General features: G+C 47.1%; 1 protein-coding gene across 1 annotated transcript; it reads right to left on the bottom strand.

Moving 5' to 3' along the window:
* Positions 1-75: 75 nt before the first annotated feature.
* TBL3 (transducin beta like 3) lies at positions 76-24,978 on the bottom strand. The gene is made up of 22 exons (XM_083413977.1): positions 24,826-24,978; positions 24,183-24,234; positions 23,983-24,078; positions 23,474-23,521; positions 22,832-22,973; positions 22,300-22,384; positions 20,564-20,734; positions 19,329-19,404; positions 18,435-18,531; positions 16,796-17,004; positions 16,418-16,559; positions 16,168-16,226; positions 15,031-15,134; positions 11,434-12,112; positions 10,069-10,299; positions 8,466-8,536; positions 7,903-8,059; positions 3,899-3,957; positions 2,602-2,705; positions 1,566-1,637; positions 1,000-1,158; positions 76-408 (listed from the first exon to the last, which is right to left on the bottom strand). The coding sequence occupies exons 1-22, from the start codon at positions 24,861-24,863 to the stop codon at positions 293-295; spliced, it is 2,967 nt and encodes a 988-aa protein (XP_083270103.1). The 5' UTR covers positions 24,864-24,978; the 3' UTR covers positions 76-292.
* Positions 24,979-25,176: the final 198 nt, after the last annotated feature.

Genomic DNA, 25,176 nt, shown 5'->3' on the forward strand with positions numbered 1-25,176 from the left:
CAATCCCCACTTGCTTTCCTGTCTTCTGATATGGCCTCTGGTGGTCAGGAGTATTATTTCATTCTGAACACCCAGTATGCTAAATAAATTTATTTCATTTTTAAAGGGGATGGGAAAGGGATGTATGTAGGAAGACACTCTTGGGAGATTTATGCCTTTACAAAATGAAAAACGTACATTTGTGGGGCGTTTTTTGCAAACCAATTCAACATATTCCACCGGTGAGAGCAGTGCCAACTTGACAGGAGTGTCCAGCTCTTCTGCCCCGCATGCTGCCGGCACCCAAAGCTCATCATGTGTCCATCTCCTCGTCCCACTTGGCGGCGTCAGGCAGCTTCATGTTTTGCCACATGAAATCGAGGAACATGGAGGCCTGCAGTAACCGGCCCAGCCTCTGGAAGTGCCGTTCTGCAGAAAGAGAGAGGCAGGGGGAGGAATGAAAGTTACCTGTTCCTGCCACATCAGCAGCTGCTCCCTTCCAATGTCATGGCATTCAAACTGCATTCTGAACTCATCAAGGGATCTCCCATAAGATCAGTAACAGTGGACCAGAGAAGGGCCTTGGCTCAGCGGCAGAACATCTGTGTTGTATACAGAAGGTCCCAGGTCTAATCCTTTGCAATCCCACCTGGAAGCCCTGCTGCACCCACTCAACAATCTCCATTTTAGGATCAGTCATGGTGTAGTGCAGTGGCTGGAATACTGGATTAGAACTGCACGAACCCAGGGAAAAATCCCTAGCTCAGATGTTTAGCTCACTGGGTGACCTTGGGCCAGTCTCTCTCTCTCTCTCTCTCTCTCTCTCTCTCTCTCTCTCCCTCCCTCTCTCTCTCTCTCAGGATAACCTACTTCACAGGGTTGCTGTGAGGATAAAATTGGGTTGGGGGAGAGGGAACAATGTACAGCTCCCTGGTGGAAAGGCAGGATATGAACCCGTAACTGAAGTTACGGGATGAAGCCTGGTGTGGGATGGGGAGAAGTATTCAAAAGGTCACTTACCTGTGTATGGTAGGAGAGACTCCACAGCTGCTTTGATCCCTTCATATTGCAAGAGGTTCTCTGGCGTCTCATGCTTGAGGAGGGTTTCCACCACTGCCTGAGCCTCGAGGTAGTTCCGTGAGTTTGTGTTCCATGTGATGGAAAACCTCAGCACAGCCTCTGGAAGAAGGGGTTTGGGGAAGACACGTCGGGAAGGAGTGCAAGTTGCAGGCAGCGTGGCCACCTTGAACCAACACACCTCTCTTGCGAAGTGTGGCCAGGTCTGGGCACACATCTGACCTGCGCCTTTCTTCAAGGCAGGGAAGCAGATCCAACACCCCTCCCCACCTAGTAGAAAAGCAGCCTGCGGTGTTGGTGGGAGGTTTTGAATCAGAAAAATGCCAGGGGGGCGCAGGGTCAAGCAACCTCTCCTCTCACCCGTCTTTCTTCTTAAATTCGCAACTTTCCCATGGCTGTTGTTCAAAAGGACAAAAAAAGACTTTGCGAAAGGGCACCTGCTGGGTAATTGTTAAGTTCAGTACACACACACCCCCTTTAGAAGTCGTCCCTGCAGAATACTAACTAACCTTTCTGGTCTTTCCGAAGCTTCAGGAGGTTCTTTTCCAAGTCTTCTTTTCCATTAGCCTCCTTAAGAATAGCTATGAAGAACAACGAATAGCCAATCACTAATAAATCCTGTGTGTGTGTATGTGTAGAAGAGGGGTTAAGGATTTCACAATCAGTCCCACTTTCCCAGGAAACTCTGGGAAGTGTAGCTCTGGGAGTGGAATGAGGATAGGCCAATGTGGCTTGGTTGCCAGAGTGTCAGAACAGGACCTGGGAGAGACCAGGGTTCAAATCTCCCATTTGGCCATGAAGCTCACTGGATGACCTTGGGCCAGTCAATGCCGCTAAGCCTAGCCTACCTCGCAGGATTGTTGTGGGGATTAAAGGAGGAGAAAGATGTGTGTGCCACCTTGAGCTCTTTGGGAGGAAAGGCAGAAAATAAATGTAATAATACAACAACTCTCAGCACTCTTAACAAAACTGCAGTTCCCAGGATTCTTTGGGGAAAGAAGCCACGGCTCTTTAAAGAGGTATGACATGGCTTTAAATGAATAGGGGAGGCGGGGCCTTGGAAGTAAGCCCCATGGAACTCTCTGTGAACAGAATCATGTTGCAAGGCCGAGTGAAAGCAACAGGTAAAGGTAAAGGGACCCCTGACCATTAGGTCCAGTCGCTGACAACTCTGGGGTTGTGGCGCTCATCTCGCTTTACTGGCCAAGGGAGCCGGCGTACAACTTCCAGGTCATGTGGCCAGCATGACAAAGCCACTTCTGGCAAACCAGAGCAGTGCACGGAAACGCCGTTTACCTTCCCGCCAGAGTGGTACCTATTTATCTACTTGCACTTTGACATGCTTTCAAACTGCTAGGTGGGCAGGAGCAGGGACTGACCCCGTCGCCGACCTACTGATCGGCAAGTCCTAGGCTCTGTGGTTTAACCCACAGCGCCACCTGCATCCCTGAAAGCAACAGAGTGGGGCTCAAAAAAGTTTATTTAGGGCTCAGCCAAGACTTAAGGAAAATCTCCCTTAATGTTCTTTGTTATAAAGAGCCTTACCCTTGATCACCGACAACACTGTGTGTGGCCGGTCCAAGGAGATTGCCAAGCCCAGGGCTTTCAGGTACTTCTTCTTATGCAGCAAGTTAGACAGCTTCTGCTCTCTGAAAACACAAAGCAAGAATGAGAGGGTGCTGGATCACAGCTGGAATTTGAAAAGAGCATGTTTCTAGCTGCCGTGACGGCAGAGAAAAGCTAAAATGGCAAATGATGTATTTGATGAAGACAGACCAGGAGGTGAAGGACGTGAAGGCCTCATGAGGGATCCCTGCCATTCCCAGGCGTGCCTCTTTGTTTTACTCCCTGGGCCACCTGGATGGCCCTTACCCTGCTACTACCCTGCTTTGCAATCTGGATGGAGCTTGGAACACAATGCAGGTGGAAATCTCATTATTCGACAGGCCTCTTTGCAAGCAGCTGACCCCCTACTGTAAATCCCTCATGGGAAGGATGGCCAGGGCCATCTTGGGTCCTATCTAGTATCTGGCATGCTGCCAGTGCCAGTGACACCCCCAGGGTACCTTGCAAGGGACTGTCTCCTCCAGGTGGTCATTGAGGTCAGTCTCTCAACTAGCCCAGACTTCCCACTTTCAAATACTTGATGCCACCACTTATATAGACAAGTGAGATTCTCCAGGAGTGTCTCGCCCAGCAATAGCATCCCACTATCAGCATTGATGCCGGGAAGGACGAGGAAGCTAGGGCTGATAGGAGTTGTAGTCCAAAACATTTGGAGGGCCGCAGGAAAGGCTGCTCAAACCACTCGCTACTTCAGCTCTCTTATTTACTGTACTTTTTGCTCCACTGGACACAGTTTTCCCCCTCCAAAAACTGAGGGGAAATGTGTGTGCATCCTATGGAGTGAATGCAGGCTTGTGCCATAGCCACGCGCAACCCCTCCGGCAGGGAGAGGCTGCACGGGGCTATGGCTTCTTTAGCTCCACGCAGCCTCTCCCGGCAGGGAGGGATTGCGTGGGACTAAAGAGGAAGCCAAAGCAGCCAGCGGGATCCACCCCGCTCGCTGCCTTAGCTTGTGCCATAGCCGCGCACAACCCCTCTGGCAGGGAGAGGTTGTGCGCAGCCTGTATGCTGCTTTTTGGGGCTGGGGGGGGGGAAGATTTTTTAAAAATTTATTTCCCCGTCTAAAAACTAGGTGCGCCCTATGGTCCGGTGCGCCCTATGGTGCGAAAAATACGGTATACGTGTGCACTTTTATGGGACAGATGGAAATCTTGGGGGGGCCTCCCCCCAGAATCAATCCCCAGCCCAACTGCGGAAGTTGCCCCAAGATACTCACTTCAGAATCTGCTCTTCCTGCTTCACTTGTTCCTCTTCAAGCTCAATTTGAGTGACATCCTATTAACATACAGAAACACAAAAAAGGGAAGGAACAGAAGAAGAAAAAATGGCAAAATGGAATGGCTGATGCCTCGGAAAATGCAACTTCTGAAACTCCTGTGGGATTCCCTCTCAGTTTTAGAACTGAAATAGCCACCCACGCAGTCATGTTTTCAGGTGTTACCCCCGTCCCACCAGGCAATGGAAAAGTATGCTGTCAAATTGACTCAGGAAAATTAAATACATATTCAAGTCCTTTACAGATTTTGCGTAGTTTTTTTTAGAGAGAGAGATTTTAGATTTTAAATGTAGAACCTGGCTATTACCAAAAAGATAATCCACAAAATTTGTGTGATGAAAGACACAGAACCAGTAGAACAATTTTATGCAATCTGGTGGGACTTTATATTTTACATTTCAAACAATGACCTGTACGACTCCTTACCTCCACCTAAGCAAGAAATATGACTCTCCTAATTTATGTGTTAGTTTAATATTCCTACGTACAGTTGTATTTACCACCATTGTATAAGCATCTCCTTTAATGACTTTTCGTGCTCTTGTGTTATACCCAGGGCAGACCCACTGAAAGCAATGGACAAGCCCTTAAATCCACTGATTTTTCAAGGGATCTTCTCAGAGTACAATTAATGTTGACTATCACTGGCAACAGGGAACCAGAAAGATGAATTATCTCTAATCTCTTAGGGAGGATGATGTCAGTCCATGGAGAACTTACTATGACATTGCTCCCTCCGCCCTGGGAAGCCCTCTTCCCCCTCCATCTGGGGGGTTAAGTGTCAAGAACTCTGAAGTGTGGGCACATCAGTCCCCACCAGGAAGAGGAAGCTTGCTGCTGGACCCAGGCACCAGCCTTAAGGAGAAATCTTGGGCTAGAGGAACAAAACTCCTAAAGGAGAATGTTGCAAAATGTCAGCAAACTTCAGGCTGTACATGGTTTTATTTAGGGCCAATTAAATTTCTATTGATGTTACCGTGCATCCATTTCATACGGATTTGTAGTTTCCCTTTGTTAAACTCTTGTTTCGTCAGATGACTAGATTCAAAGAAACGAATCTGAATCACATTGTTTGCAAAAAGCAAAATGAAACAAAGTTGTTTGATCATGCAGGTTGCTTAAGGGATGCAAGTTTTCACCAGGCAAACAGAATTTGCCTGCATCCAGAAGGCTTCCTCCACCTGCTACACCAAAAGGTGAAAATGTCCATTAAGAACCACCTTACACAACCTTTCGCACTTAACAGACAGCAGTGCCCACTATCACGGCTGGCATTTGCATTTGTACCAGAGCCCTAGGCTTTTAGAGCAAAACTGTTCTGTTAAAAAGCAAGGGTGGGGAAACCCCTGCCTGGTGGGTCACATTTGACCTGGGGCAAGTTGCAGTCTGACCTGTTATGTCGTCCCTCACAAGTCATGGTCACCAGCCCGCTTATGCCACCAGGTGCAGGGCAGGTACAGCCACAACTACACTCGAACAATTGGGAGGTTAAAGGGAGCTCCTGATGGTTCCATTGCTAGGGCAAGGCGTTGATGGGTTTCACTAAAACCATGACTAAAAAGGAAGGGAAAATCTCTGTTTTAGCAGCTGCTTCAATGCAAAATTTGGCAGGTAGGCTATGCCACCCACCCGTCGAAGCTGCCCTGCAGAGGCAGGGACGGTTGAATATCTGCTAAAAAGCTTCCCTAACTCTGTGTTAAAGGCATCAGGGCAGAAATCAGCAAAGATTTCTCTTACTCCAACCTGTTTTCGACTATAACTTTCACCAGCCCCGGCCACACAGGAAATGCAAGCTGATATTTTTTTGAAGGCAATGCCACCAAAGAAGCATGGAGCTTGAATCAATTGTGCCTTGAAACTTCCAAATCCATCTGTTAGGTACCCAAGTGTGAAACCGCTGGTCAGTTTTCAACGGCTGGCAAAAACTAAGTCACGACAGCTTTGTTGAACACGAAAGAGGATCTGTGTGGGTGGTTCCATCTAAAGAAAGCACGGCTTGAAACATCAGTGCTACCCAAACACAGTTGATTGATATACCTGTCTTTACCAGCACTGGTGTGCTGTAGGGAGGCGAGGAGCTTAAAGAAACTATGAAAGTTCCTTTTGGGAAAACAAACCAGAGTTATGCTCCTCTTGAAAGGAGCCTCATCCTGAAAAGAGAGGCTTGTGGGCTTATTGGATTGCCAAGACCATCATTTGGGATTGAGGTTTGCAACCAGTTTTACTGGTTACACCTCCTCTGAAAAATAAGGAACACAGATTGTGGGAGATCCTGGACCCAGTAAAGTTCCATTGCTTTGTGCTTGTTCCATTGCTTTGTGTTTTAAGAAGACAAGCACATAAGAAAAGCCTGCTAGATCTGGCCAATGGTCATCTACTCAGCATCCTGTTCTCAAAGTGGCTGCCCAGGTGCCCCAATAGGAAACCTGAGAGCAGAAACTGAGCCCAAGAGCCCTCTCCCCTCCTGTGGTTTCCAGAAGTGGGCATTCAGAAGCATTACTGCTTCCAACCACGGTGGCAGAGCACAGCCATTGTGGAAAGTAGTCACATGACAGCCTTATCTACCGTGAATTTGTCCAGTTCTCTCTCTTTTAAGCTTGCCCTAAAATGAAGTCAGAAATGTATGTTAAGTAAAATAAATGAATAGCTGCATGCAGTTATTATATGATAATGGTTTCTGAAGGATAACTGGAATACAGTATATATTTACTAGAACAAGAACCAATATCAGCATCACTGGACACCTTACCTTGAAAGGAAGGAAGGAAGTTAGTTTTAAGAAATCATGAAAGCAGGAAGATGAAGGACAGAACTTCTCCATGGCAAGGCAGGCAAAGGAACTAAAGTGGAGCTAGAGGAACAAATTTTCTAGGTCACATGATCTATCCCTGGCAGTGGGGGCATTAGCACATGGCTGCCTTGGAGGCCTGAATCTTAGCTTAAACTTAGAAGCACGACTAAGGCAACGTCCGCACTACACATTTAAAGCACTATGGTACCACCTTAAACAGTCATTGTTTTTCTCAAAGGAGCCTGGGAGCTGTAGTCTGTTAAGGGTGCTGAGACCCCATTCCCTTCAAGGAGCTACAATTCCCAGAGTTGCCTGAGAAGAGGGATGGGTGATTAAAGACCCTTCTCTGCTCAAAGCCCTGGACAGCTGTTCCCCATCAGTGCAGTCAACATTGGGCTGGTTGTACAGACGATCAGACTGTGTATAAGGCAGATTCCTACGCTCACATTAACCTGGACATTTTCATCACTCCTAAATTATTTAGTGAGATCCTCAAGGAGTGTGTAGGATAATTCTGAATCGTCTCACCACCATACAATGACAGATGCCCATAGCTACTCTAATCAAATGGGACTCAAATGCATATGAAATGGCACAAACTGGGGTGGCTGGTATCCACTGAGACTGACGGAGCAGAAGGCACAGGGACCAATATTAAGTGGTGCCAGAGGCAATGACAGACAAAGCCAACTAATACTAGTTGTGTCCTCCTTCTCCTTACTGACTTCAGCAAGGGCGACACAGAGACTAAGGAGGCAGAGGCTGACAGCCAGGGCCACTTGCTAGAATGGTTGTAAGAAGGCAGGCAGGTGGAAGCTGGCTGAGGACAGACTGAGGTTGGTGGAGCAGCAGCCTATTTGCCATCACGGACCAGCTTCCACTGGCACAAACTCATAAACTGATGGACTTGGTTCACTGAAGAAACGGACAAGCAATATTGACTGACTCTGTTCAAAAATGGCACCCGTTTATTACAGATCGGAATCAATACCAGGCCACAGGAAAGGTGGATCATTCTGCGTTTCCACGAAGGGCACTAGCGAATTTTGATCAAGACGACGAGGTAGAGGGTGAAGAAGAAGAAAAAGAACATAAAGCAAATAAGCCAGATTATAATGGTGGTCTTTAGGTCAGGCATTTGTGTCGGTTGTACCTTCCACAGCAAGACCCTGGAATCGGCGGAGCCGGTCACCAGTGCGTTGTCTCTCCTATTGGCGTGTAGGCCCAACACCTTATCATCGTGAGCGTCGAAGGTCTTCACACAAACGTTGTTGTTGATTGTCCAAAGTTTCATAAGGCCATCTGCTCCACTTTGGGGGAAGGAGGAGAAGAGACAAGGAGACATCTAATGTTAGATGTCATTTATTGGGGTCCACCAGGAAGAAGGGCAGGATATAAACTCAATAAACAAAACAAATTATTGCGCTTAGAGATTTATGTTAAATACTAGGGGCTGTGCCCCTGCTTGCTCTGCTCTGCCATTGCCTCCACAATCCAGAGTTGTGACAAATCCTCCAACGAGGACTATGCGATGACACCCTTACATTTTTATTATATAGAGCTAAATACAATATATATATTAATACGAGGCACCGCTGGGGAACAAGCAGGGGAACTGGGGGCTCCGCCTACCTCTAGTAACAGGTAACCATTTTGTTTTCCTCAGAGGGTGACCGCCTGAGCAAAATGCCACCACCCTTTCCACAGAAGACATACCTGCTCAGTACCTGTCCCCCTCCACTCACGAAAATGATCTTCAGCACAGGGGCTTCGTGACCTTCGAAAGTCTGGAGAGGCAAGGAAGAGGTAAAAGCAAGCATGAGCAGGTATAAAGAATGTTATGACAGCGATGAAGTTGCTCCTACTGTTATTTATACATTTATTAATTAAATTTATACGCCTTCCTTCCTCTCAAGGAGCCTAGGGTGGCAACCATGTCAATACGAAAACAATACAATTAAAACTTCTAAAAACAGTTTTAAAAACTCCTAAATGCAATCACCTAGTCTCAAAACTAATAATTTCAGGGATGCCAGAGATATGTCTTTCAGGCATTAAATGCCTGGGGCGGGGGGGGGGGAGGAGGAATGTTTTTAAATTTCTCCAAAACGATAATGAGGGAGACTGACGCACTTCACCAGGGAAGGCATTCCACAAATGGGGACCCACCACCCAGAAGGCTCTGTCATGAGTTACTGCCAACCAGGCAGCCCCCAGATTACATATCCACTCAAATGTCTACATAATTGAGTCGTAAAACATTTGTCCACTGAATAGCTTGATAAGATGCTACGTAATCATTCCTGAACAGGTGGGGGAAGTAGTGCATGGGATAAAAAAATCTACCTAGCTTATTCTGAATCCTGAACGACCTCAGTTTTCATCAAGAATGGAGCCTACTATTCCAGTCACTGGGAGTCTAGCTACTGACTTGACCAGAATAGAGACTGCTCCTAAAGAAAGCAGTTCATTAAAACAAGAGAGGGGGCTGAATGGGGTTTCTGATGGTCAGCACATCTTATTTTTTTTATTTTTTATTGATACACACATTTCAGTATTCCTAAATCAAGGAGGAAAAACTTGCATAAGATCAGTGTAACACCAAAGTTAGAAATGTGAAAAGGCAAGAATCAGAAGAGTAGCAAACACAGAACTGGGCCATATGGCAGGAACTGCTGTGTAAAACTAAACACAGAAGACATGTGCTTAGCATGCAAAGGAACATGCAGGGAATTCCACAACATAGGTGCTGCTATGCCAATTGCCCCAGTCCTTGTGGCTGCCAAATGGAGGTCCTACGGGACAGTTTGCAATGCTTCTCCAGCAGATCTCAAAGAACAGGAAGGTACTGCATGCAGAAAGGCTGACCCCAAGTCATTTAGGGCTTTATACACTACCAGGAACATCTTCAATTTGGCATACCGGCAGCCAGTGCACAATTGACTTATTTTATGCACAGAGGCAACACCTCTTCGCACAGTGGCCAACCAGATGCCCCAGTGAAAAACCCTGAAGCACAACAGCCCACTCCCTGCCTGAAGTTTCCAGCAACTAATATTCAGAAGCATCACTGCCTCCAACAGTGGAGGTAAGAACATAGCCATTGTGACTCGTAGCTACTGATAGCACTATCCTCCCATGAAAATTAATGGCCCTATTTATCCTCCTTTTGCCATTCCTTAAACTTCTTACACGCCAGATGCAGTTAGCCATATATTATTTCTAACCATTTAATCTAAATTACAGGAAGTTCAAGGCTCCTAAACTTCTGGCCAATGAAAAATAATGGCTAGGTGTTAAAGATGGCCCCATAGGGTACCTTTAGACAGCTGAAATCCTGCAGACTCCAGAGTTTCACAGTGCCATCCGCAGAAGAGGTGGCTAGGATCCGATCCACCGGTGAGAACTGCACACACCAGACACCTCGTTTGTGTCCGACAAAGGTTCCCAATTGCTCGCAATTGTCGGCTGTCCACAGCTTGGCCGTCTTGTCCTGGGATGCTGTAGCAATCAGCTTGTCATTCGGAGAAACCGCCACGCTATTTACATCCTTAACAAAAAAACAGAGAGAGGTCTTCTGGTGCTGCATTCTCTTGCAAGCTGAGGAATTGCAAGTTATTCAGAATTCCAGACTTCTTAATAGCTAGGAGCACCAACAAGACATATTACTGGTTTTTTACATGTTAAAAATAAGTATTTTTTATAAGTTGGGTAACTGCTGTGCAACACATCACAACACTATCTGTATGGCAGCCTGATTCTGACCCGATGCAGACGCGATGTCGCTAAACTCATACTCGTGAGTTTGCCATGGGACCTGGGCACTTCCTCCCCACCCCCTCTTGTACATGAATTTGGACTAACCATAGCTAGCATTATGGCCATTCCAATGTTAATAATAACCTTGGTTTGCAAACCCAGCCCCTACTGTGTTGGTGATGTTTTCCCAGTGGCACAATAGGTCAGTGCATCTGGCTATTAACCAGAAGGTTGGTGGTTTAAGCCCACCCAGTGATGACTGTGGGCAGGATTCCTGTATTGCACGGGGTTGGACTAGATGACCCTTGGGGTCCCTTCCAACTCTACAATTCTATTATTAACACTTATTTAAAGGTGGTTCCCCCACCCCCCCGCTACAAGCACAGAAGGTTCATAAACCTCCCTGCTCACCCAAATGAAGCTAACCATGGTTAGAGTCAACTTGAGCATGATGCTCAGTGCCAGAAAAGGGATAGGGAAAATTCATGGACAAGAGGAATGGAGTGAGAAACTGGCATGCTCCTGATCTCCCACCCACGGCCCAAAGGTGGGAAATTTATTAAATTTTCTCCAGGCCTGAGTGGCTGCATTCTCCACCTTGCAACAAATATTCTTCAGACAAGACAACAACTGGGGGAAATCTCAAGAAGTGGACTAACCCCACTTTCTTGTGTTTGCGTAAAACACAGCCCAACATATTTTTAGGTGTTCTAAATATATCTTTGTTTTGTTTTTAGTTGTGTATTGCTGTTTGCTGCCTTGGGCTCCATTAGGAGGAAGAGCAGAACGACGAAGACAGAAGTTCACCCCACATTTTTAAACAACTGGTATTTTCTATTAGATAAGCATTTCCTGAGCTGTGGAGGGAGGAGGTCCTCTCACTCTCCAAGCTCCAAAGGACCACTAAACTCCCCCACTGCCTGACCTTGTGGTGGGGTGTCGTCGTCATGGTGGCTTCAAGAGCTACGGGTTCTTCGGGAGTCGTGGGAGATTCGGTAATTTTGACATTTTTGGCACTTTTTGAGCTTGCGCTTTTAAAGAGGGAGGTTTTGGCATCAGGTGCAGTAGAGGTTTTGGTGGCAGTTGTAGCAGTTGTGGCAGCAGTTGTGCCATTTGTGGCGGCAGTTGTGGTTGCAGTTGTGGCTGCAGTTGTGGTTGCAGTTGTGGCTGCAGTTGAAGCAGCAGTTGTGGTTGCAGTTGTAGCGGCAGTTGTGGTTGCAGCTGTGGTTGCAGTTGTGGCAGCAGTTGTGGCTGCAGCTGTGGTTGCAGTTGTGGCAGCAGTTGTGGTTGCAGCTGTAGCAGCAGTTGTGGCTGCAGTTGTAGCAGCAGTTGTGGTTGCAGTTGTGGCAGCAGTTGTGGTGGCAGGGGCAGCGGGAGTGGGAGCTGGATTTGTGACTGGAGGGGCAGCAGGAGGAGGAGCAGGCTTTGTGACTGGGGGGGCAGGAGGAGGGGGAGCAGGCTTTGTGACTGGAGGGGCAGTTGGTTGGGGGTCAGGATTTGTGGTGGGAGCGTCTGTAGGTTCCCTGGCAGTGATGTACTCGGGGATACTCCACACTTTCATTGTGTTGTCTTTGCTGGCTGTGACCACAAAGTTCTCTTTCATCCTGGAAAGAAGCGGAGGGGAAGGGGGGGGGGAGAGTGGAGAGTGAATGTGATTAAAAGGAAGGTCAGAAGCAACAGAGCTACCACTAATTGCTGCACCTGTGCAGAGAACAAACCTGCCTTGAGCCCCAACATAAACTTATTGTAAATTCGTAATTCATATGACAGCTGTTTAGCCTAAACAGCGCTACTGAAAAGCAGGGAAACCCAGGATTTGCAGAAGGGGGGGGGGAACCCTAAAAAGGAAGCCAGGAAGAACCATAGGGAGCTGCCCTATACTAAGTCAGACCATAGGTACACCCAGCTTAGTATTGTCCACAGACTGGCAGCTCTATACAGCCAGGAGCTATGCCCGCCCCCCTTGAAGTCTGGTAGTGCATTTCCTTATATAGAGACAGATCCTTGGTCCATCTAGCTCATTACTGCCTGCACTGACTGGCAGCAGCTTTTCAAGGTTCTCTCCCTGTCCTACCTGGAGATGCCATTAGGAGCCTGGGACCTTCTGCATGCAAAGCAGATGCCCTACCACTCAGATATGCTCTACCACCAAAAAAAATAAACTTCAATGTAGAGTTGGAAGGGACCACCGGGGTCATCCAGTACAACTCCCTGCAATGCAGGAAACTTTCCCCCCAACGTAGGGCTCAAACGCACAACCCTGAGATTAAGAGTCTAATGCTCTACCGACTGAGCTATCTCATACGGACCACGGACTGCTGAGTGGGATGGAGGGCAAACACACAAAAAAAGAGAAGTGAAAATCTCTTGTTTTTTTAAGAACCATGTATTCAAATATTTCTGTTCATTTAATTTGGGAGCCGATTCTGCTAGCCGTAGTGTAGCCACAACTATTGCTCTTCGAATGAAATGATTAAAAAGAAAAGAAAAAGCAACATATTTTGGACATCAAAGAGGAACCTCAGCAACAAAATAATTTCTAAGGCTTCCCAGCACCACTCGTTATCTCTGACCCGACAACCAGTTCAAAGCTGCGTCAACGCGAAATTAAGGAATCTGCTCCTCTTGATCTCTGCTCTTTCATCTGCCTCGAGAAATGGCAGGGTGCAAACTGATGCTTTAAACAGGGAGATGTAAGGTGAAGTGCTTCTGCACACACACACAGGTCTGCAGACCATTGCCGCCCCCTCCTCCCTGCCTATTTGCAGCTCTGGAGTGCGGGGTGGGGATGCCTTTTGGAATGCCTAAGGCCCACCCAAAGCAAAGGCTGGGATGGAGAATGCTTGCAGCACTGGGCCTGCATTGATCACCCTCTCTTGGGATTCAGAGGCGTGCAGTGGAATCAGTAACACCTGCAGGCAGCCACCTGCGCTGCTCAGCTCACCTGTATCACCCCATTGTTTGAGCTGCCAGGAAGGCGAACCCTGGGTGCTGTAAAGTGCACCAAAGAGGAGAAGGAAAAAGAGGAAGGAAAGCGAGAAGGAAAAAGGAAGCGAAGAGAGACCAGAAGAGGTGGGGATGGTGGTGCAGGAAAAATAGCATGTTTAAGGACTTGGCCGAAGAATGTTACGCTCCTGTTTGGGATAGCAGTCACCTAGGACATCACTTCAGCAGAGGGACACACAAAGAGGGGTGGTGAGGGAAGGGAACAGCCAGATAAGTCAACTAAACACTTCCAATCAATAGGATGGCAGGTATCACATAAGAGCACCTTTGATAGTCTTGTCCAAGCAGCTGTCTAATCCTCTTTTAAAGTCGCAAGGGTCACATCCACTTCATATATTTAAAGCACACTGCTTCCTGCCCCCCACCGCCAAGTATCCTGGGAACTATAATTTATCTCTCAATGAAGCTGCACTTTCCAGAAACCTTATTTATAAAAAATACTTATGTGTGCTATTTATGTAAGGTAAAGGGACCCCTGACCATTAGGTCCAGTCGTGGCTGACTCTGGGGTTGCGGCACTCATCTTGCTTCACTGGCCGAGGGAGCCGGCGTACAGCTTCCGGGTCATGTGACCAGCATGACTAAACCACTTCTGGCGAACCAGAGCAGCGCACGGAAACGCCGTTTATCTTCCCGCCTGAGCGGTACCTATTTATCTACTTGCACTTTGATGTGCTTTTGAACTGCTAGGTTGGCAGGAGCAGGGACCGAGCAACGGGAGCTCACCCCGTTGCGGAGATTCGAACCGCCGACCTTCTGATCAGCAAGCCCTAGGCTCTGTGGTTTAACCCACAGCGCCACCCACGTCCCGCTATTTATGTACCATGGTTTAAAACAATTATAAATAAAACCATACCATAAAAACCATTTGAAAATGTCAAAATCAGAAATCAGCTGTTACAGAAAAGTGCATTCTTAATTGCCTGCACCAGCTTGACAGTATAGAAAAGTTTCCAGCAGGTGTTTAGAAGTTGAAATGGCACCTGTTGAATCTCTACTGGAAGCAGTCCTTGGCAAACTACAGTTATCAGGATTCCTTAATGTGCTTTCAATGCAAGTTGCGGATGTGACATAGAGCCCCCTCACATCTCAGGGCAGCGTGAACTTTTTTCACACCTTTCCCAAACATTTCAGGGACTGGGTGCCTGCACAAAGTGTTTGGGTGCACATGATGATGGCAGACGATGCAACTGTTCCACATTTCCAACCCTGAATGGTTGAAAGGGAGAGACGGCAAATGATTGCATAGGAGGCAAGCTTCACGCCAAGTCTTTGGAGGCCCTGGAAACCAACACCAAAGGAGAGAAAACCCCAAATGCAGCAGCTGGAGGAGATTTTCTACTCAGAGTAGAAAAGAACCCCAACCTGCCACTGGAGAAGAAAAAGCTCTGCTACGAAACAGCCAGTCAAGGGTTTGCAGACAAGAGGACTCTTAAAATAAGCACATCAACAACAATGCACCAAGAAACTCAAGAGAGGCTGGGAGGAGGCAGGGAACGGATTCTGTTGTTGTTACCTGGAGCAAGAGAGAGCACCCACTCCTTGGGTATGGCCCAGGCCCTGGGCGATGCAGAAGACATTACCGTGGTCATTCATCCGCCAAATCCTGATGCTTTTATCCTGGAAGTGGAAGAGGTGAAGGATGAGTAAGGAAGCTTTCTCAGCCTGGGGGCCACAATCCCTTCTGGGTAACTTGCTGCGGGCCACATGCCAGTGGTGGGTGGGGCCAGAGGCAAAAGTGGTCAGACCAACAACTGGACACTGCTTTTTGTACAGCAGGCTAGTACCTTCTCTGTATCCTCCAACCAGGCAAACGTGAGACATCATCAGAGCTCAAGGACACATTCCAGTCAGGCAAAAAAACTCAGGAGAGTACAGAGCAGGGTTGGTGCAAGATGTGGCATGGAAGGGGTTGTGGCCCGGGAAGGGGGTGCTGTATGCATGGGCTGGACCTTGCAAAAGCAAGATGTACTAATCCAGAGACACAGGAAGTTCCTTAAGAAGGAAAACAATTCCTTGCAGAAACCGCGACACAAGCAACTTGCTGAAACTGTCCTGTGATGTGGGAAATCAGGAGGGAGGCCCTTCATGAGACCAGCAATTCCAGTGCTAAGGCGGGGGAGGGGGGACAGAGGAGAGAAAAGGAGGACATGTAGTTGGGGAATGCATCCGTTCAGAGACCCTGCAGAGCTCCTTCAAAGCCGAGTCTATGCATAGCGGCCTTTAAACAATGCCCCCATTTATCCAGCGTTTGGACTGTCCACATATTTCAGATACTTCCTGAGCTAAAATTGAGTTTGAAAGTCTGCAGCCCTGACCTTAAATGTCACGCCAGCATCAGAACAGAAGAAGGAGGATAATTAAGCTAAATGGTGATTACAGAGCAGGAAGCGCTTGGGCCAGTTTCCTTATTACAGAAGGGTCTCTTTAGCGCTGACTTAGCCAATCCAGAGGCCCGCATCCTGTGCATCAACCGCACATGGAAAAGTTCCTTTCTGTGCTTGAAGAGGGCTCTGAAGCATGAGTAACACAGAGACCCAGGCTGTTTAGGGATGAGCCTTAGGCCTGGAGCCCCCCTCCAAAAAAAAACCACCACCCACTTGAATTAATGCACACTGAATTAAAAATAAATGAATCCCAACTGGGAAATTACCTTCGCACAGCTGGCAAACAACCTCCCCTTTCGGAAAACATCCAAGGCAAGAACGATATCTGCAAGAAAGAAGGCCGGCGTGATGTGCTGTTGCCACACTGAACTTGCAAACTGAACAGGACAAGGCAGCCCTGGGACCAACGCCCTATACAATATTTAGTAGCCAAATTTTGCATCAACCGCAGCCCCTGAGAAAGGCATCCCTGCAGCTATCCCGCACGGAAAACTGGAGGAGCCTCTTGCCACCTACCTGTGTGGCCGTGCAGGATCTGGCAGTTAGATGTCACCAGCTCAAAGACCTTCAGCTGGGGGCTGTTGGTGGCCACAACCACGTGGGAGTCTCTAGGGCCCAGGAACCTGACATCCAAAACCTCTCCATTGTAACCTGCAAACTGAAGAGCAAGAGTCAAGCCGGATGGGTTAGCATACTTGCTTTGCAGGCAGAGGGTCCCAGTTCCAGTCCCTTGCATCTCCTGGTAGGGATAGGAGCCTGAAACTCTGTCCTTACCAGTCAGCAGATTTGGAACAGGGGGGTGGGGTTGCATTCCAGGGGTTTGAATACAAACATCTGGAACTGCTCCAATGAAAGAGGGACCACCCCATCCATAATAATTAAGAAGCGGATTACCTGCTTCCTGAGCTCGAGGGTCTGTGCATCATACATGCAGATGTTGCGGTCTGTGTTCACGGTGAGAATTTGGCTCTTCATGGGCACCAGGACACAATGCATGAGGCTCTGCAGCCCGTCCTCCTGATCCACGCATGCTGCCGGGAGGCAGGGCAAGGACTGGCTGTGAACGCAGGTGGCTGACGCCGCATCCCAGACCCGGAGGATCCCTAACACACAGCACACAACGCATCAGCATCATCAAGTAACTTGCAAAGATGGGCAAGGTTTGAGGCAAATGGGGGCCTCTTGTAATGGGGTGGGGGGAGGTAGCCCAAGCAGCTGTGGTCAACCTGGTGCCCCTCCATATGTTTTGAACTACACTTTCCATTAGCACCTGGGCAGCTTGGCCAGACTGTTTTAAGAAGCTGAACTGAGCTGGGATTGGTTATTTGTTTCTTCTTTGTTAGTCACCTTGAATTTGTTTGGGGAAAGTAGGCGAGATAGATTTCTAAACAAGGGAAATTGTTACAGAAAAAAATATTGTGTAGGCGAGGAAAGACTTTGCAACCCACACCTTGGTTTATATCCTGAGCAGTTCTGTGAGCTCTGGCATGGACTGCGGCAGGCTGGGAACCTTGGCTTCTGTTTGCAAAACATAGCTGGGTGGGCAGGTTTCCAGACCTTATGAGAAAACCTTCCGAGATATATCGCTTTTTGCTGGAGGTCAAGTGCCCCAAAGAACTCATTTCTCCAATCCTATGGATACCATTCCCTTGTCCCAGTAATTGGCTTTACGCAATCTCTGTCCTCCAGCAGTCGCGCGCGCACACACACACGCTCTGCACTTGGTAACAGGAGGGAGGGTGGGACCTGCTCCCTTCCAACTCTCTGGATGCAGAGTGGTAGAATGGCAAGAATGCTGCACGACATCCTTGGAGATCCAAGTTGAAATTCCCACTTGAAGCTCATGGGTGACTGTAATGGTTCTAGGGGTTGCTCGTGCGTAAGCCGGTGCTCATCTCCCCAGCTGGGTGCAAACACCTGGCTGGGTTGCCTGAGTGAACCTTTTCTGTCCGGACAGCCCCTCACCCGTGGCTGACTCAATCGCTGGCAGAATCCGTCAGTGGGCGTTTCTTAAACTTCTTCCAGCAAAGAAGCTCTTTGACGCCTAGTCTTCTCCTACTCTCTCTGCGCGAAAGCCTTCTGCGCAAGGAGGGCGTAGGCAGCGGAGGACCCCTACTCTCCCCGCTGGTCCCAGGCAAGGAGTCATGGGACCGCCTCGCCGCTTCCCCCATCTGCCCCCCTTCTCCACTGGTGCTACACTGATTCTCTTCCCCAGAAGATGGGCTGCTTCTCCCAATCCCAGGACGCTCTCTGGAATCCCTCTGGCTTTTGCTCTCTCCCTCCAGCACTGATGGCAGTTCCCTGACAGTGACCTTGGGCTGGCCCAAGTCTTTCAGCCTAATCTACCTCACAGGGTAGGATAAAAATGGAGTGTGTGTGTTAGGAGAGCTATTCCTAATATATCGGAACACAAATTATAAGAAAAAGTCCTGCTTTTACTCTCTATTTTCTTCCTTACTTCTCCACTAACACATAAAAAAATTGTTTACTGTTTTCTCTGAAAAAACGAGTAAGAAAAAGGTCTTCTACCCACCTTTGCTGCCTGCTGTTACGAAGTGAAGGCTCTCTTTACTCACGCCTAAACACGAGAAATCCCCTTGTTCTGGCAACATGACCACAGATTCAATGCTCTAAGGTGGATAAAGAAGTCAGCAGGAGTCATGAACAGGAAAAGAGTGAGAGACATCCACCCCCCCCCCACCAATGCCAGACAGCTCCAGGGGCATTTATTGGGTAGAGAAGTTACTTTTCACACCAGTGTGGCCAAGTGTGGCTCTGGAAAAATTCAGCAACATGCAATGAACCTAAAAGACAGATGATGCCCTATTCATACTCAAAGAGACACATGGTATTAGGCTGTATCTCTACTAGAGCAGCTTTTGCCAAACTGGTGCTTGGACTACAATTCCCAGTGGTGGGCTGACTGGGTCAGTCTAACAGCTTGCCAGAACATGGCCAAGTTTTAAGGTTGAAACAAAATTAGGAACGGTGAGCAGTTCAAAATAAAAAACAAAACCCCAGCACAGTGCGCACGTCATGGTAAACCATGGTTTACCAAGCAAAGTGATTGCTCCTCCCCTAGTGCAAGCAGGAGCAGCAAACCAGAGTCACTGGGTCCAAACTGGGGATTGTGGCTTTGCTCAAGTAAACTATGATCGGTAAGCCAATGTTTCAACTTCATGGTTTGTTTGGAGTGCAGCAAACGATAATCCCCAGGTCAGATCTTACACTATGGCAGGGATTATGGTTTGTTGCTCCTGGTGGCTAGAGGGGAGGAGTGAAGCGAGAGCCACCTGTGTATTCACTGTAAACCTTGATGTGTGAATACGGCCAACTCTCTTCTCCCAACACATCACAGAAAAGAAGAACTCGAGACCAGACCACCCCTTCCAAGTAAGCAAAGTAAGGGGGGGGGGGAGAACGTCACCTCATAGACAGGGATGGTGCCCTTGGCTTCTCCCTTGTTCAGGTCCCACACAGTGCAGATTTTATCACGGCCGGAGCTGAAATCAAACACAGTGTCACTTTCAGCCCTTTGGAACTAGATAACTGGAACTGCAGCACAAGGGTTTCCATGAGGCTGGTTTGAAAGGCATTGCAATGAGGCTCGGAACTGCCCATTTACAGGTGAGGAAACTGAGGCACAGAAGATTTTACGCAACTTCTCTCAGGCTGAGACTTGCGAGCATCTGAGCCTCACACATGGCAAGAGGTTTTGTATTGGCTTCAGTTTCCCATAGAGGTGTTCAATGGGGAAAAACTTTCATTTCACCTCACAGTTTTCCCACTGATTTCAATGGAGACCAACCCAGTCTTTTTTCCCCTGTTAACTTTATGTGGTTTTCCACCCAAATAGTGGGAAATGTGCAGGTTTTGTTCTCAAGACATCATCTTTTCAAAATATCAGTTAGAAAGGACAAACAAAAACAACGAAAAACTAAATGTGCCAAATTCATGTTTGTTCACCCTTTGGTTTTTAAGAAATGGGGTTATATGTAAATTACATTTGTATTACAAACAAGTGCACACTCCTAGTTTACACACACACACACACACACACACAGAGAGAGAGAGAGAGAGAAATAAAGTTTCATGTTAAAATTTCATGTCTGGGTAGCCTTGCCTAAGCAAAGACATTTTAGCAGACACCTACATAATACCGAAGTGCTTGCTTAACATACTTTACTTAGACCTGTAAATGGTATAATGGTTTTAATCATGTATTATGGTTACTGTATTAATTGTCTTTGTCTGCTGTAAACTGATTTGAGTACAAATTTGTAGAAAAGGTGGTATATAAATAAACAGATTATAACAGCAATAATAGCAACAACAATAATTATAACAATAACAGATATATCATCAATGGGCAGAGAGTAAGTGTCGTTACATATATGTAGGCACTGTTAACACACTTCTTTTCTGCTGGGTATTTAAACAGTTCTGTTTTGTACCATGTATTTTCTTGGAAGGATGGCAGTGTTTGCTTTTGGGATTGCATTGAAAATTTTGCTGGCTGACACCTTTGATTCTAACTCTTGTATGTTTGTAGACTGCTTGTATTTTGTAAGCTGCCTTGAAGTGATTTAATGAAACTTAAATGGATTCTGATTTGCAGAACAGAAAGAAAGCACGGAGGGAGCCCCCCTTCCAGGTTCTCACCTGATGAGCGTCTCATTGTCAGGAGAGAAAGCGAGGGAGGTGACAGAGCTGTAATGGTTTTCTAGCTGAGCGACGCACTCGCTGGACTTCAGGTCCCAAACCCGGATGGTGTTGTCCATGGAAGAAGAGAAGAGCTGTAGCTTAGAAGTGTCTGGGTGGAACTCGACAAGGCTGGGGAAAGAGACAGGCAGGTGAGTGGTGGAGCATATGTTGGGTGTGCAGGAGGCTCCCTCTGGCATATCCAGGTAGGGCTGGAGAGAGAGAAAGAAAGACACTTCTGCCTGCAAACCTGGACAGCTGCTGCTAGTAAGTGTGGACAATGCTGAGCTAGATAGACTGAAGGTCTGACTCAATATAAGGCAGTGTCCTATGTTTCTAAAGGAAGGAGGTAAAACATCTGCTTTGCATGCAAAAAGTCCCATGTTCAGACTCCAAGTAGGTCTGGAAATGCCCCCTGCTTGAAACCCTGGAGAGTCACTGCCACTGTGTTTCCCAAACTTGGGTCTCCCATCTGTTGTTGCACTATAACTCCCATGATCCCTTGCTAGCAGGACCAATGGCCAGGGATTATGGGAATTGTAGTCCAAAAACAGCTGGAGGCCCAAGTATGGGAAACACTGATGTAGACAATACTGAGCTAGATGAAGTGGTGGTTTGACTCAGTATAAAGCACCTTTCTATGTTCCACAGCTCAGTGGCAGAGCACCTGCTCAGCACGCAGAGAGTCCAAAATTTAATCCCCAATGGCGTCTCCATGTAAGACTGGAATAAGACCCCTGCCTGAAACCCTACAGAGCCACTACCAGTTAGCACTGCTAGCCTGTGGCCCTCCAGATGTTGTTGGACTACAACTCCATCAGCTCTACCCAGCATGGCTAATGTTCAGAGATCATGGGATGTAGTCTAACATATCTGAAATACACATGTTTCCCATCAATGAAGATGGTACTGACTGAGACAGGCCATTGGTCTAATGGACTATAAGGATTCTTTCCTATGTTCATACAGAAGCACAGATGGCGCTATAAAAAAATAAGGATAGTGCAAACTATCTGTCTGTGTTTATTTGTTAACTTGGCTTAACAGAGGGGGAAACAAGAAGGATTCAGTTGCTGGGATGGAGAGTAATCTCAGTTGATGAATCCTATTATACAGTGGTACCTCGGTCTATGAACAGCCCTGTTAACGAACTGGAAGTGTTTCTGATCCATGGTGTTCTGGTTAACGAACTTTACCTCGGTCTACAAATGGAAGCTGAACGGTGGAAGGGCACGAAAGGTGGGAGGCCTCAATAGGAAAAGTGCACCTTGGTTTAAGAACGGCTTTGGTTTAAAAACGGATTTCTGGAATGGATTAAGTTTGTAAACCAAGGTACCACTGTATTCTGTTGAACGACATGGGCTTTATTATGGATGTTGAAAAGGAGACTGACTATTCTGCACCAACCAAAGTTGTTCTGTTAATTAGTAACTGGGAAATGAAGCAAACGCTAATCCAACTTTCATCAACCTGGTGACTTTCAGACACTCTGGACTACAAGTCCCACCAGCCCCCGCTGCCGTGACCATACATCAGAATGACATCTATGATTCTACGAGGTTAACACAGATTTAAGGCATAACACACTTTGGTTTTTTTAAGTCTTTGCCACCCTCCTGCAGAAAGTCACAAATTGTTTTTTGGGCTAGTTTTTTCCTATTGCAAAAGAGCACATGGAAAAAGAAAAGTTTCCTTACTGGACAACCCCCGTTGAGCCTTTCAGGTTGTGTGTGCAGTACTGCCTGGGAACATCCCAGACCTTAATAGCGCTGTCACAGCCACCTGGAAGAACAAAAGGGAGAAATGAAGCAGGCACAAAAAGTCAGCCAAATAGGGAGGTCCTAATAATAATAATAATAATAATAATAATAAATTTTATTTATATCCCGCCCTCCGCAGCCGAAGCAGGGCTCAGGGTGGCTAACAACAATCAAATAATCAAACAATCAAATAATCCAACATTCTAAAAACATTTCATTATAAACATTAATTAAAATCAAATTGATGGCAACCGTTAAACAAAATTCTGTGCAGGTTGCCAGAGGAGGGAGTCAGGCTGCGCCCTGACCAAAGGCCTGGTGGAACAACTCTGTCTTGCAGGCCCTTAGCTTCCAGCCCAGCTCTAGCTGCAGAGGAATCAACACTGGGGTGGGGTGAAAGGCGTATTTCTTCCTTCCTCCTCAGTCCCATGGAGACTACCTATTCCCTCTGGACAGATGCAACTCGTACCTGTAGCCAACAATGTGGAGCTTGAGTCAAAGGCCATGCTGGCCATGGAGGCTGTGTGCATAGCCTTCCATGTGCGTGTGCATTTATTTTCTGGCCAGTCCCATTGCTTCAGCAGCATCGATCGGCTTCCAGTCACAAGGATCTAACATGGGGGGAAATAACAAGAGGAAATGGTGGAAACAGGTTGGCTAGTAAAGAGAACCACACAGTGGTCTAAAAATCTGGGCATCACAAGTGTATTACATGGGGCACTCTATTCAGGGACTGCTAAACTGTAGCCCTCCAGATGTTGCTGGACTCCAATTCCCATCAGTCCTAGTGAGCCTGATTAGGGATGATGGTACTTGTGGCCCAACATCATCATGAGGGCCACAGGTTCTCCATCCACCCCCTATATGGTGGTCTAGATTCTAGGCACTTTTGCCACATAAACTGAGCCCCTTCGGAGTTGTGAGGCTCCAAAATAAAGAAACTGAGTTTGCATGGCTACCATTAATTTAAAGGTGGTATGTGCAGGAGAATAAAGGTCTACACTGAAAAATGTACAGCTTAATAGGGTGCTTGATTCCATCCATCATCTCACTCTGCCCCCATGTGACCCTCTGTTCTGAATTCTTACTATGCAATTCTGTAATCACTTACTTCATCATCTTTGCTAAGAGCAAATGATGTAATTTCCTCTTCTTCATCCTTGGGAGAGTAAAAAGACAGAAAGAAAAAAGTTTACCATTTAGTAGCAATAACTTTGATATACCTAGTAAGTTTGCTTGCTTTTTGTTGTTTCATAATGAAAATCAGGTTATTTTGCTAATTTCTTTATTTGGAAAGCCAGCCAGGAAATAAAAGCTGAATTTGTGGCTCATCTAAAAATGTGTGGGGTTTTTTTGCTCTGTCTTGTTATGGCTCAGAGCTAAACAAATTTTTACATGCCTTTCTACAAGGGAAAGAATGATGCCAAGAAGGAGGAAATGTCACCAGGCAGTGGTCTACTCAGAAGGCAGGCAGGTGGAGGGTGGTTGAGGGCAGACTGAGGTTAGTGGGGAGTGTGTTTGAGAAAGCTTCAAAGGAAGCAGAGGTATGACATCCTTTGAAGATGACCAAGTACACATATTCAGGGATCAAATTAAGGTGGTTACTGTTGTCTTTATTACCTCTTCGATACAGTTAACGACAGTTCCTGTTGCAACGTCCACCACATTCACCTTGTTATCACAAGCACAGAACATATATTCCCCATCTTGGGTCATCTAGAAAACAAACAGATGAGAGTGGAGAAGCCTTTTTTGCACATGATCACAGCAACATGTGGTAAGCACAGCCAGCATGGTCAAAACCCGGGCTCTGGCATTACCTGAACCCGTCCTCCTTTGTAGAATGGCTCGATTCTCTTGGAAATGGCATAGCTGTGAAAGGACAGAAGGAAAATACCAATTCAGCGAGTTGACAGTTGGCTTTGCTTCAGCTCAGCCATAACAATGGCTCCAAAGCACGGATGACAGAGCAGAACACTCAGGCACCACAGTAACACCAGGTCTTCTCGCAGGGTGCCTAATCCTCAAGCGATAAATATGCAGAGCAGCTATGCAGATCCTAGTCTCACAGGGGAACTGACTGAAAGCCCCACACATTATGCCCAAATGTGTAGGGGCCACTTTTGGATACTTAGTGGAGAAGCACAGGATACTATTCAGGGTGGCATCCAATAAAATAAAATTGAAACAGGATTATTCAAACAGCCCCAGCTGGCAGCGACTCAGTGAGGAAATAAAAATGAAAGGCACTCTGCACATGCTCTGAGAAACCCTTCCCCTTCGATTATGACGTCAGGCACCCCAAGGAGGGACTACAAAAAGCGGGAAGGAGAGTCTAGCGCGTCCAAACAACCGCCCCCTCCGCCCTGTAAGGTACTGCGTTGCCATGACGATAGCACAAGGAAACCCCACCCGAGAGGAAACAGGAAGCATTCTCCATGGCAACCGCTCCCCCTTTCTTACTTGGTTTTGAAGGTTACTGAGGAGCTCCGGCTTGCCATGTTCTAACCCCAGGATGACTTCTTTACCGGTTCGATTCCCTCGCCACTGCCCCCATGCCGACAAACACGTGCTTCCGGTAAGAAACACTTACTTCCGGCGTGTAATAGTGACGTAGACAAACATAGAAGTAAGAAAAGGGTAAAGTAGCGGCACCAGCTCGGTGGAGACGTAACTTCCTGGTTCATTTTGAAGCTTCCTCAAGACGGAAGTGAGTTTGCCTACAGAAAGGAGTGTCCCTGCAGCTCTCTTAAATGGCACGTGCTTTGATGAACTCTAGACAGACTCTAGGACATGAAGGCTTCTGTTAAGATA

This window comes from Podarcis tiliguerta (assembly GCF_965153285.1).
Source record: "Podarcis tiliguerta genome assembly, chromosome: 14".
Classification (NCBI taxonomy): Eukaryota; Metazoa; Chordata; class Lepidosauria; order Squamata; family Lacertidae; genus Podarcis; species Podarcis tiliguerta.

What these genes read in the sequence shown, in the direction of transcription:
- TBL3 (XM_083413977.1), bottom strand. Translation starts at nt 24,863, where the DNA reads ATGGCAAGCCGGAGCTCCTCAGTAACCTTCAAAACCAA. An exon ending in CTCCACATTGTTGGCTACAG is followed by an intron (nt 22,385 to 22,831) that starts GTACGAGTTGCA and finishes TTGTTCTTCCAG; the next exon opens with GTGGCTGTGACAGCGCTATT. An exon ending in TGTTTGCCAGCTGTGCGAAG is followed by an intron (nt 15,135 to 16,167) that starts GTAATTTCCCAG and finishes TTCCACTTCCAG; the next exon opens with GATAAAAGCATCAGGATTTG.